We start from the raw sequence: 13,398 nt of genomic DNA on the forward strand, positions 1-13,398 counted from the left end.
CCCAGAAAACCTCACAGTTTGAGAAAATGTGTTCATTTCAAATGAAAAACCAAACATCTCAGGCAGCTATGAAAGATTGACGCCAGAGAAACTTTCAAACTTTCGGTAAAGGTAACAACAGCAGCGGCAGGTTGACTTTAGCATTTTCCCATTTTAATAACACATTTGATCTGGAACTGCCTGTTATCCAAAACCCCCGTGAAACTAAAAGTCCCAAATCGGATTTTAGCGCTTCTTCCTGACGGCTGATGAAGTGGCGCCATCTGCTGGCAGAAAGCAGCACAGCAAGAAAAACCAGCAACAACCAGAAACTTCATAGGAATAAGACACAAGGAAAACGGAGCTCATTTTCCAGAAGCTCAGTTATTTTTAGTCAGTTTTGTCTGAACGGCCCGATTAGACCAACAGGAAGTGGTTCTGAACGGTGTGGAAGCTCAGGAGTAAACCCAACAGTAAATGGATTCTGATTTGACTGGAACAGACTGATGTGTCTGTGTTTTGTTTTCTGATGTGATGCTGCACAGCAGGAAGCCCAGATGAAGTGACAGCAGCGGCTGACATGATGGGAGCGGACGGCGCCGCTAATGGAGCGGAGCCGCTGCTGTCAGCACTTCAGGAGCAAAGCTCCAAAAACTTCTGGAAGGCAACGAGGAACCTTCCTGTTGGTTTAAATTCAGACAAAAAACATATTTCACTTTTTCTGTCCTGATATTCAGACAGCAAATAAAATATTTTTATACATATTTCATTAAAGTGAAATATGTGTTCCTATCTGACCAATCAGGACGTCCACACCTGATGGCCTGATCCAGGAAAAACTCATCTCTCCTCAGCAGGATTTTTCTATTAAAGCAGCTTAAACTGGGTTCCAGTGCATCACTGTGCAAAACTTCAAAACTAAAAAGTGCAAATTAGTCAGAACAGGAAATGGAGCCAAGCGAGAAACAGGCGGCCGTCGGACTGAGCTTATGAATTTAACGGTTTTAGTGCCAAGCAGTCAGACAGTTCTCAGACAAAACAGGAAGTAGGTTGGACTGCTGTCAGTTGGAGCCAGTTCAAGTTTCCCCCACGCAGAGAGTGAATCTTCATCAGCGCAGACAGAGCGTCTGCTTAGAGCACATGTGTCAAACTCAAGGCCACATGTGGCCCGCTACGTCATTTTGTGCAACCGTTTTACAGCCCCATTGATTGACTTAAAATAGGTTTTGAGCACGAATTGACTACAAACTACATCTCCCATAATGCCTTCCGATTCTTACCAGCCAACATTACGGCTTCTTGCCACTAGAGTGCAGCAGAGTCACCTCAAGCTGATTATTCATTTTCCCAGCGAATAAAACTGAAACATCGACAAGCTAACAAGCTAAAGAGCGAAGTCCCGAGATGTTTCAATCGAGGATTTTTACCGTCTACTGCCCCCTGATTTGATGCCACAGCTTCGACTCCATGCAGCTCGTGTTTTGTCCATGTTTGGAAGCACCTATCTGTGCGAACAGATGTTTTCAATAATGAATTTAAACAAGACCAAGACCAGATCGCGCATTACTGACGAAAACCTACACACCGTTTTGCGGATTTCCACAGAATAGAACTAAAACCAGACATGGACGAACTGACCAGGGGAAAACATTGGTGAGCACGAAAAACTAAATTTAAATAGAATGAATGTAAAACCAAAACTCAGTTTACTGGAATATGCATATAGTTTATTGATTTTGCTTGTGTTTTGTGTTGTGTTTATTTACACAACACAACACAATGAGGATGTGTGAGTTGGTGACAGGGTGAAGAGGATCAGCTTTGTGTTCAAGGACAGGAAACATCACCTCATTGTTTTGTTCTTATGTGAAATACATGTTCGTTGTGTAATAAATAACGAAAAAGTTTTGTGAATGAAGTTGAGAGTTAATACCAAAACTTGTTTTTATTCTTTGTCTGCTTATCTTTAAAGCAGACAAAGATTAATTTTCCCAGCGAATAAAACTGAAACATCGACAAGCTAACAAGCTAAAGAGCGAAGTTTAGCTGAGCAGTTTAAAAATATTGTAATTTTTAAACTGAGCAGTAATTTTACATCCATGTAAACTCAAATGTAATATTTCAAACTTGAATACATAAAATCAGTTATTTAACAATGTGAGGTGTTGTTTAATTTATTTTTAACATTGTATTTTCATACATTTATGCTAGGGTTGCCCAAGTCTAGTTTTCCAGACCTATCACTGCAACTTTAGATGCGTTCTTTCTCTAACACACCTGGATCATTGACTCATTCATAGGCCTCTACAGAACTGAGTTGCTGCTAATGAGGGAAGTCAACTTTTTGTCTGGGGTATGTTTTAGCAGGGACACATCTAAAAGTTGCAGTCTGGAGGACTGAACTTGTTCATTCCTGATTTATACGGTCAATGTGGCCCGTTGAGGGTGGCCAATATGCTGAAGTGGCCCTTGGTGAAACTGAGTTTGACACCCCTGTCTTAGAGTATAGCAGGAGAAATACAGTAACTATTATTATTATTACTTTTAAAGTGATTTTTAAGCATTTTAGCGTATATTTAGCATCTCAAAGTTCAGATGATCACACCAGGAAATATTTTCAGGTTTCTAAAACGGATCATATTGGAAGGGGTTAAAAGTCACCACTGGACATAGCAAATATTAAACAACTTAACATTTGATGCAAAACAAAACAGCAAAGTAGAAACCATTGCACTTTGAGATTTACTCGGCTTAAAAATGTAACCAACAAACATTTATATGTGACTTTTAACAGAAACTCAAAGAGTTTTATGTTAAAAATGAAACAAGAATAGAAATCTAGCAACTCTAAACTCATGAATCAATGAATTTCAATCACTGTTCTGGTTTTGTGATTCTGTCCATTTTTTATGTTTGACATGAAAAACATTTCAGAAAAATCACCTTGAACAATTTCAGCTTGTGACAAATGGCTGCAATTTGTGACAACTTGATTACAGCTGCCAAGGTTTCTGACATGTTGACGGTGAAGAACATCGATGGATTAAATTCAGGTATTAAATTTGCATCAAACTCAAATGCAGAAAAACAGGAAAAGTGGATTTGTGAATCTCCAAACCTGCAAGTAGGTCAAAGCCAAGGTGAAGCGTTAACAGAAATTATATCTGAAATAATGTTCAGAATGAGTCTTAAGTTTCTGTACTGTTGGAATGAAACGTTAAAAACATTTTGTCGACAGTATTAGGAAGCTCTCCTCTGGTGCAGAATTATGATGCAAAATAAAAATTAAAAATAACATCCAGTCTGAAAACATGAAACTGTAACAGACTGAATTTTCTGTTTGTGGGAAATGTTTGCATGTTTTTTTGGTTTTAATTCTTGATACAGTTGAATGTAATCTGTTTACTAGTGGGGATGTTGTCATGTCAGGTTGCCATGGCAACGGGTGTGCAGGTGTAGCGCACAGCTAACAGCAAGAAAAAGAAAGTTTTTTGACATTATTTTCCCTTTTCTGTGACGCAATGCCGTTCATAAAAGTTAAACGATAAAACTGGACTAATTGTCTCGTTTGTTTGTAAAACTTTGCAATATTCATAAGATCAAATTTTAAAAAAGAATAGCAAACTATGTTTCCTTCAGCAACAATTATGTAAAACTAAATTAATTCTTCATTGTAAAAAAAAAAGTTTAGTCCAGGAGAAAAAATATTTTATGAACCTACACATCTGCAGTTTTCTCAGCTTTAATTTAAATTTTATGGATCAGAAAAGAGACGTTTGTTCATCAGGTCTCGTCTGGTTTCATTGATTTAACTCAATCCCTGATAGCTAGCTTAGCAGCTAACAGGAGCCGTTCTGTCCAGTCATGAACATAAATACCATGAAACTCTAGAAGGTTAATGAAATGCTGTCTAAAATAAATAAACAGGAGGCAGATGTAACATGTTTTATGTTTCTGGAAGCTGCTCAGTTTTTATCATCTCCACTCATAACAGCCTTAAAAACAACAACAACGTTTTACTCATCAGCAAACGTCTGTAAGCCAGCCTCCCTTCTGAATCATGAAGCTTCTGTCATTATCGGCGTCAGGAATCTGGGCGCCATCCGCGCGGCGTTCCTGACACCAAGGCCCCGCCCCCCGCGGTGACTGGGCCGTAATGAAGCTTCAGACGGATCCAGTGGAAACCAGTTGATGGAGTTTGTCTGACGTGATGAACTGTGACAAACCCACTTCCATTGTGTTGCATTTAAAAGGCCCATTAGAGCAGCGCTGTGATGAAAGCAGAACCAGTCAGCAGAACCGGGCCGGTACAGCGCCGCCGTTTACTGTCGCATGTCAGCAGCAAACCGGCTGCTGTCAGCCGCCGGCGCGGCGAAGGGAAATGTCAAGGAAACGTTTCATCATTACAGCATGTGATTTTTATATGTGTCCACTGAGAACGAGTCGGGTGCAGAAAGTTGTTTCTTCATTGATCCGTGACAGCAACGTGTTCATTCCCGCGCTAACGAGGCTCACCTGCTCAGGGGAAGGAGGCCGATGCATAATTAATACCAACATTCAGTTCTGGAGGTTTTCTCTCTGAATATGGCTGCAATGCAACACAAAATGTCTGAATTGACACTGAAGCAGAGCAGCAAGGCCTTCAGACAGAACATGCTAACCGATTAGCAGAGAGCTAAAAAAATTTATCCAAAATCACAATTTTAATTTACTACGACTCAGAATCAATTTAAAATGTCCTAAAATCAACTTTAAAAAATAAAAACCAAACTAAACCCTTTCTCTGTCGGCCTCCATTTTACAACAACGTGGAACGCTCTACCGTCGCCATGGAGACGGTAGCATACGGTGTAGCTAAGCTACATGCTAACATCTGATTTTTTTCTGCGTGGTCGTTCCTGCTTCTGATTAAATTCGGCCGCAGTCGGACGTCGGTGTGAACAGTTTACAACCACAGAGCAAGAACATAAAAACGATCCGATACGATTTAGTTCCAAGAACAGAGGCGGAAAAGATCGGATCCATTTTCTGGTGAAAGAATCAGAATCGGGCCGTTCAGACTGCGGTAAAAAGTCGGATTTGGTTCACATTCGCCTGCTGAACCATCGAAGGAAGGGAAACATCAGCAGTTCAGTAAAGGAATCATTAACTCTGAGCTACAGATCCTGATTGGAGCTCGTTTATAAAAAAAGACATAAAGACGTAAGAGCAACCAGACCGCCGGTCTATTTTAGAGAGAGGCAGCAAAGGAACCATCTCATGTCATCTCCCTTCTCTTCACAGATTGTTGTTGGCCGTCAATTTACCTAATTATGCAGAAAATAGAAGTCATTTAGAGGATTTAGGAGGAGCGCAGTGAGACGGTGGCGAAGGCCAGAAAATGAACGTTATCGGTGTGGATATTCAGGATCTGTTCAGAGAAAGTCCAGAGTCCTCTGATTACTCAGTCTGTTCATGAAAACACTGACATGCTTTAATCACAGCGCCTTGTTCTGTCAGAGGTCGTCCAGCGTGAGATTTTACGCCACGCTGCGTTAGAGCCGCCACTCCAGGTCAGAGCAAGCATGGAGTCGGGAAAAACGCCAACATGAGTCCAAACTAAGTCAATTCTTGGTTCTCATGTGGCGTCTCATTTTAACAGACAGCCATCTTGGTAGGCAGTTGCTATGACCAAAATATATATCCTATAAACTACTTATAAACAATAAAAGACCATCATACAGATACAGAGTTAAACTAATTAAATTGGCCAATTAAGAAAAAAACAGCATTTAATTAAAATATTCACCATGTTTTTGGCAGATTTTATATTTGGCTGAAACCAAAAGCTAGCTGTCACTTGGACTATAATGAATTTTAAAGATAAAGCAGAATAATTAAAAACAGGTGGAGGCGATATGGTAATGAGAGAGAGAGCGCTCAGTGAGTCGAGACCATGAAAATGGAAATGAATTAATTAAAATATTCACTTCTGAAGCAAAACTTACAAAGCAAAGCTGACTGACTGAATATTTAACCAAATGTATAGTAGCAGAAACTTTAGACCGAGAGAAAATGTAAAAATACAGGGAAAAATGAAATAAAATAAAAACCGCTGCTGGAGGCTCAAGGGGACAAAAACGTTCAAAATACTTCAGGTTCCATAAAATCTGTGGTATTTTAATTTTAATTACAAAAACAATTTTACTTTTCTATTTTTACCTGCTAAAAATATGAAATAAACATTTCTTAATAAAATAATTAAAACATTTGGATTTTGATTTTAAAAAACCTGCAAACTAAATCCTAAACTTTTCAGGTAGATCAACTTTTTACTCACTTTGCTTTATTTCACCAAGTTTATTAAATGCATTTTAGTTCAAACTACTGGATGTTTTTGGTTCTTATTGCTGATAATTTAAAGCAAAAACCTGGATAAATATTTTTCGTTGCACTTTATATTTTCCATTTTAAGATTTTAATTGCATCTAAAAGCCAAAGTGCATTTGCAGTGCTTCAACATTTGAGTCACCTCTTGCAGCAGGAAACATAAAGAAGTGAATGTTTTGTTTTCAGTGGGCTGAAATATGAGAAATATTTTTTCTGCTCATTAAAATGCAAAAACGGAGCAGAAAGGAGTGACGTTTTGCAATCAGCTCGTTCTGTTTCTGAACGGGGGAAAATGTCACGTCACTCATCGTATGAGCGCAGCCAACACGACTCCATCTGCTGCCGAGCCCAAACATGAGGACCAACAGTTCTTCTTCCTTATTTATTTTCTAAATATTATTATTATTATTATATTATATTAAATATTATTATAATATTATTTTGTAAATGCCGCTGCTGACCTGCAGGAAGCGTGAGGAGATGAAACGAGAGCGAGTCTGAACAGAACGTCAGGTGAAATAAAGTTACTGCTGCTGCGCAATCAGGCTTCCCTTCAAAATAAGAGCATGAAGATAAATGTCTAACTATCTGAAGAATTCATAACAACCGATAACCAAAACTGATGAACTTCTTTCAGCTCAACGTTTATAAAACACTTGAGAAAATTTGTGTTTTAGAACGTATCAAATTTTAGGGAAAGCTAAATGCGCTAATCATCTTCAAAGTTAGCAAAAAATGCTAAAGTGAAAAACAAAAAAAAGATCTGCTATTAGCGTGTTAGCGGATTAGTAGAAGTGTGGCAACTATTGAGCGTCTTAAACTCAATTTCATTTTGACTATTTTAGATATGCTCCAAATTTTCAGCAAATAATTTGAGGTCACACGTCTATGTGGGGTTTTTAGCATTTTAACATTTTAAGATGCCTTTTATTAGAGATTAGCAAGGCTGGAACAATTAGCTTAAATAAAGCAGAAGTCTCTCTGTGTGCGTTAGTCTTTATAGAGCCTCAAAGATATTCAAACAGTTGCAAACATGAAAATCAGAGGAATAAAACAGAAACTTTGCTACATTCAGTTCAGACCTTCCTGTTATCTGATTAAAGTCTTGCTCTCTCCCGTTCTCTGGCAGCCTGGGTGAATGAAATGTGTTCCTGTAAACAGCTTCTCAGATCTCCGAGCTTCTCCAGACTTCATGATAAAAATACCCAACTCTGAGTCTTCCTCACGGAGTAGCAACTTCCACACTGAAGAGCGTTGCCAACACAACCCAATGGCCATTAACTGATTGGAAAAGTTCACATTTTGGAGTTTCTGACTGTTCTCAGTGCACCCGAGCGGCAGTAGCATCTCAGCCTCTTTGTGGTGAAAGGTTTTGGATAGCTGCTTTGACTGAAGGGCCTAAAATGGAGCCGATGAGAGCGGCGCGGCGGCGATGAGAGCGGTGCGGCGGCGATGAGAGCGGCGCGGCGGCGATGAGAGCGGCGCGGCGATGAGAGCGGCGCGGCGGCGAGCGCTCGCTCTGCGCCTTCCTGAAGGCGCTCAATCTGTGACTGACGGATGAACAACCAGCACAACAATTGTAATTACCATCATCGTCTTTGTAAAACATTCATCATCGCCATCATCAGTATAATAGTCATCTCCCTCCATCACCAGCCGGCCATTATCATAAGCATAATGCCTCCCATGCGAACATCGACTTCGAGGGGAGAGGATGATGGACAGCGCGGCGTCAGCCAGAACCAGAACGCTCGCCTGCCTCTGATTGTTACCCAATGCATGAGTTAAAAGTTCATATTAATACATATGGATGGATCTGCAGAGCTAACGCCGCCTGCGGCTAATCAGAGCGAATTAAAGGTCTGGACACATTTTACACTCCCTACTCCTCTGGGGGAAATGGACCAACTCAAGTACCGATGCGTGCAGCGTCAACGAGAGCGTGTTAATTATTCATCGGCCGGCTGATTTCTGCGGTTTGTGATTTAAAGCCTCCAGGTGGCGCCGTGGCAGGAGGGGCGTTTTACGCAACGCCTCGTAACTGGGGCCACTTCTTCTTCTGCTCTGAGGACGCAAACCGCTGCAGCGAGAGGCGCTGCGTTCTTTACACCGAGGCGGTGTTAGTTAGCAGCCAGAAGGACGGACAGAGACAGACGAGTTGGAGCGAAGCTGCAGCACAGACTCTGGGCATTAGCATAATTAACGCAGGAGGAGTTGAAACTCGACTTTCAGCTGGAAAGACGAGCGCAGCTTTCCGCCCATCAAAGAGAGCGGCTCGTTTAAAACATATGAACATTTATCTGTGAGCTTGAGCAGCTCCTGACCCTCCCGCGTTGGTTCACCCGAGCGGTGGAGCTGAGGTCAAACCTGAGTCATCAGCGGCGCTGCGTCCTGATTGGATGAGGCCTGATTAGAGGCCTGGAGGTCGGGAGAGAGGAAAAACAAGGAGCTACAGAGGAAGAGGAGGAGAAGAAGAATAAAGAAAAACAGAAAACAGGACGGGACAGAAGATAAACACTTTGGGATGGAGGAAAAACCTGAAATAAATAAACCAGCCAATAGATGGAGCTAGTGAGCATCAACTAAACTTTATCCTCTGCTAATCTCGCATAAAGCTGCAGTTTGTAACTTTTATTAAAAAAAACAAACATGTTTTTGACATATTTATTAAACTGTCTCCATGTTCTTACAGTTATGAGACAGATAATCTATGAAAATATCAATTTCCTGCTAGAAATGCTCCAAAAACAACCAATCAGAGCCAGCAGGAGGGGCTTAGTGCTGTCAATCATCCTTGTGTAACTGCTGCTAAATGTGTTAATGACTGAGAAGCACCTTGTTGTTCCAGGAAAACCGTTTGTGGCTATGTTAACTAGCCTCAGCATTCACAGCAGGATCTGCTATCAGGAAGCAGCAGCGCATACACGAGGATGATTGAGAGTGCTAAGACCCGCCTCCTGGCTCTGACTGGTTGTTTCTGGTTAGCACTGGGATAAAGCAGAGGAGCTCAATGTTTTCACAGATTATCTGTCTAATGTTAATCTGTCAACATTTTAAACAATAAGTAAAAAATCTATACTTCTAATGAAAGCTTAAACAACCCTGGTCAGAGATCAGGTATTAATTGAGTCTTTAAGATGCTAATCAGCTAATCCATGTTGTGAAATGAGATCTCGTTGCCATGGTTACGTATCACAACTGTCAACATTTCCAGAAACAGAAGAAGAGGGAATAACTGTCCAAAATGCAACGACTCAACCAGAAAAATGATCTAGAAACGTCTAAAAAAGAAGCAATGAGAACGAACAGAGCTGCTCCAACCGTGAGCGGCGATATTCTAGAACGGCCTAGTCAAAGTCCAGACCTGAATCCAACTTAGGTGAGACTTTAAACTGTTGATTTGACCAAATATTTTACACTGAAAAACAGACAAAGAACTTGAGTCTCCAGATGTTCAGAGCTGGAAGTGAAATAAGCCAGAAGTTCATTTCACTTCAGTTCCTTCATCATCATCATCATCATCATCCTCCACTTTCTGTGGCCTAAATCTGCTGCTTTCAGCTGTAATGTAGGAAACGTAGGAGAGTTGGTTGCAGTGCGCAGCAGATTGCAGGTGATGCCTCTCTTCGGGAGCCTTTTGGTAGCGAGGAGCTAACTTGCTGCTTTAATGCGGCCATTACAGCTTCAGAAAGGAAGAGAAGCAGGAGGGACGGTGGCCCAGAGGACACAAAAAGCTCAATCTAACTTCTAATGGGAAAACGCATCAGCCCCTCTCTCCATCACTGTCTGTCTGCCATCATCCATCCCAGAGCCTTTCTGCACTTTAGATGGAAGTCATTTCAGAGAGTGAGAGGGGAGTGAAATGTCTGCTGCAGGAGAGACGAATGGAGACTGAAAGGACAGAAAGATGGGAGGCATTCAGGGACAGGCCGGCGTTAGCGTTTTGACTTTAGCTTCCACTGATTTTTCTTTGTGTTTAGCAGTTTAGTGTTAGCTTCTGCAATTTCTTTTTGTTTACAGGTTCAGCTCTAACTTCTGTTAAAGTTTTCATGATTTTAGCGGTTTGCCATTAGCTTACGTATGATTTAATACCAAATGTATTCATCTTTCCTTGACAATTATGGCCACCATGTAACCTGGGAACAGGCGCGCCAGGTAATGAAGCGCTGCTGAAATAAGGAACGATCAGACACAGACTAACTTTGACTCGTGCCTCTCTGCCGGCGGTTTCCCCAGACCCGCTGCCTCGGTGCTGATCGGCTTCAGCTGAGCCTGAACCGGAGGAAAGGTGAGTGTGTTCTCCTCAGGACACTCTCAGCTCTTTAAGAGAGTCGGCTTCACGTTCAATCGCCTCAGCAGCCTCACCTTAACAACGGCGACTCCGGTAACCTTGGCCATCCATTAGCCGCCTAAGAACAAAAGCCGTTTCCACAGGGAGCCATTAGACGGATATAGCTCTGGGAAGGGAAGCATCCAACACACCAGATGGGCCGCGCTCCAGGGCTGGACCGCGGTCTCTCAGAGATCATTACTGGGAAGGAGAAATCAGGCTGGAGTCCATCCACCAGCCTAACAAAACTCCCCGTGAAACGACTCCATGGAAAACAATCAGCCCTACAGAAAAACCCACTGCAGCCAAACTGCTTCAGCTCTTCGTTCTGCAGATTTACTTCACAGACCAACAGGAGAAACAGAGAGCAAGGAAAAGGATTAAAAAATACAAATCTAAAATGTTTCACAGGTTTATGTTTTCAGACTGGATGAAAAGCATCTGTGAGATTTAATTTTCAACTCTGACCTCAGGATTTAGGTTTAGGCTGTGACCAGAACCAGAACCAGAACCAGAACCTCTGCAGTCAAACTGAGATATTTGTAGAAAGCAGTTATTGAAATATAAAAGTAAAAACCGCAGATGCTTAGTAATTAGACTGAGGGTGGAAGTTCAGTGAATTCATGCCACACTTTTCAGATTTGTATTTGTATAGATTAAGTAAAGCATCATGTGCTGCTTTGCTCTGCAAGTCTCTCTCATATAATCCCAGTGAAATACATTAAAGTTTGTGGAGATGAATCCGTGTGAAAGCCGCGGTACGTTTAATGAAATGTGTGCCGTTCCCCAGCAGAGCCACGGAGACGCTGCAAAACGCAGGAATTATAACAATCCATCTCATTTTCCGTGGCGGCGCTGTCAGCAGGAAGGAGATGTTTTCACCCAGAAAGGTTTCTTCTCCGCGCTCCGATCCGAGTCCCGGGTCTGAATTTGCATCTATTATGCATAAGTGGAGCTGAGCCTGGTTGCCAGCCTGACCATCAGCGACTAGAGAAGATGTGCCTGCTGTCTCCTGCTGTCCCTCATGGTTTCCTGCTTCACTCTGCACCTCTCAGCACCGTGTGTGTGTGTGTGTGTGTGCGTGTGTGTGTGTGTGTGTGTAAAGCATCGTGATGGATGTGTATGTGCAACTAACGTCATATTTGTATCAACCGAACACGTGTGTGTTTGCACATGTATGACACATTGTGACAGTCTAAAGGTTGTGAAGGTCTGTCTGTCTCTGGAGGTTGGACGAGGTGTGTGTGTGTGTGTGTGTGTGTGGGTGTGTGTGTGTGTGTGTGTGTGTGTGTGTGTGTGTGTGTGTGTGTGTGTGTGTGTGTGTGTGTGTGTGTGTGTGTGTGTGTGTGTGTGTGTGAGAGAGAGCTGACAGAGCTGAGGTGGAACACCTTGTTAATGTGACAGAGCCGGTGAAGCAGTCATCCAGGTAACGGGCCTCAGGTGTCTCTTCGGCTGCGCTGCCTGTCAGATGAAAGCGGCAGGATCTCAGCTCCTTCAGCTTCCTGCAGTCCAGTCAGCGAATCTCAGTCCGAGTGGAGCATCTCAGTGAGTTTAGCAGCTGTGCTGTTGGAGCGTTTATCATGTGAGCGGTCAGACTGTCAGGTCACAGAACAAACTGTCAGGATTCCTGGGTCAGTCTGGAGGAACTGGAGAGGTCAGCGGGGTCACAATGAAGACGAGGGGCAGCGCGTCATCATCATCATCATCAGGCTGACCTTCATAATCATCATCATCATCAGTCTGACCTTCATCATCATCAGGCTGACCATCATCATCATCAGGCTGACCTTCATCATCATCATCATCATCATCATCAGAGACTCTCTGGGTGTTTCTGGTTCTAAATCTTCCTCCTGCTTCCTCAGATGTTCGGTAAACATGATGACAGCAGTAGCACTAGCTACCCTGATCAGGCAAAACATTATGACCACAGACAGATGGACTGATGACTCTGATCTCTGCAGAATCAGGTGCAGATCTTGTGGGATGTGTGACTGATGGAGCAGGAGGGCGGAGCTACGCACACCTTTACAGCCAAACGTCTGCGTCTTTCTTTCCCCCAATTACATTAGAATAAGTTCATCAACAACTTTATATCCTGCATCATCCTTTAGTTTTGAATCACAAGCTTATTAAAATGCGACACAGAAGCCCTGACCATTGAGCATGTAATACGGATCTAGAATAAAAACATGAACCACATGAAGCTACTGCAGCAGATTAAACAACCGGCAGATAAACAGAGTAAATGAAAGGGTTTGTTTGACCACCGGAGCAGAAGGAGAACTGAGACCAACACAGCTAATGAACACATGATGAGCTTTTCATGCTAATGTTGAACTCCTTCAGTCGGCTCCTCGCTGTTCGTCTTAATGAACTTCTCATCCTATATTTCTCTCTTCATAAATCCTAAGGAACATTATGACTCACACACAGATGATGGTTTTGTCCTCTGGTCAGTGGAGATGAACGTACCTGGTAGACGTGGTAGGCGTTGGCAGCTCTGCCCTGCAGGAACACGGAGGGGATCCACACGTTGACGAGAGCCCGATGAGCCCTGAGGGACACCAACATGGTCGTTACCGCCCTCGTTAGCATCATCACAATGTCTACATCCGGTTAGCAGACAATCTGACCACGGCAGAAAGTTTGAGTTTATATGTAGACGGCAGATTTAAAGGGACAGGAAACTGAGGTTCTGCTAAAAGGTTAGAGGCAGT

General features: G+C 42.4%; 1 protein-coding gene across 1 annotated transcript in view; it reads right to left on the reverse strand.

Annotated features, from left to right (window-relative positions):
• LOC111609901 (sorting nexin-29-like) overlaps positions 1–13,398 on the reverse strand; it is a 50,643-nt gene that overhangs the window by 17,024 nt on the left and 20,221 nt on the right. Inside the window, exon 8 of the mRNA XM_023341190.1 lies at positions 13,154–13,235. Within this exon, the coding sequence (XP_023196958.1) occupies positions 13,154–13,235 (82 nt within the window). The remainder of the gene's footprint in view (positions 1–13,153; positions 13,236–13,398) is intronic.

The sequence above is a fragment of the Xiphophorus maculatus genome, chromosome 10 (genome assembly GCF_002775205.1).
Source record: "Xiphophorus maculatus strain JP 163 A chromosome 10, X_maculatus-5.0-male, whole genome shotgun sequence".
Taxonomy (NCBI): domain Eukaryota; kingdom Metazoa; phylum Chordata; class Actinopteri; order Cyprinodontiformes; family Poeciliidae; genus Xiphophorus; species Xiphophorus maculatus.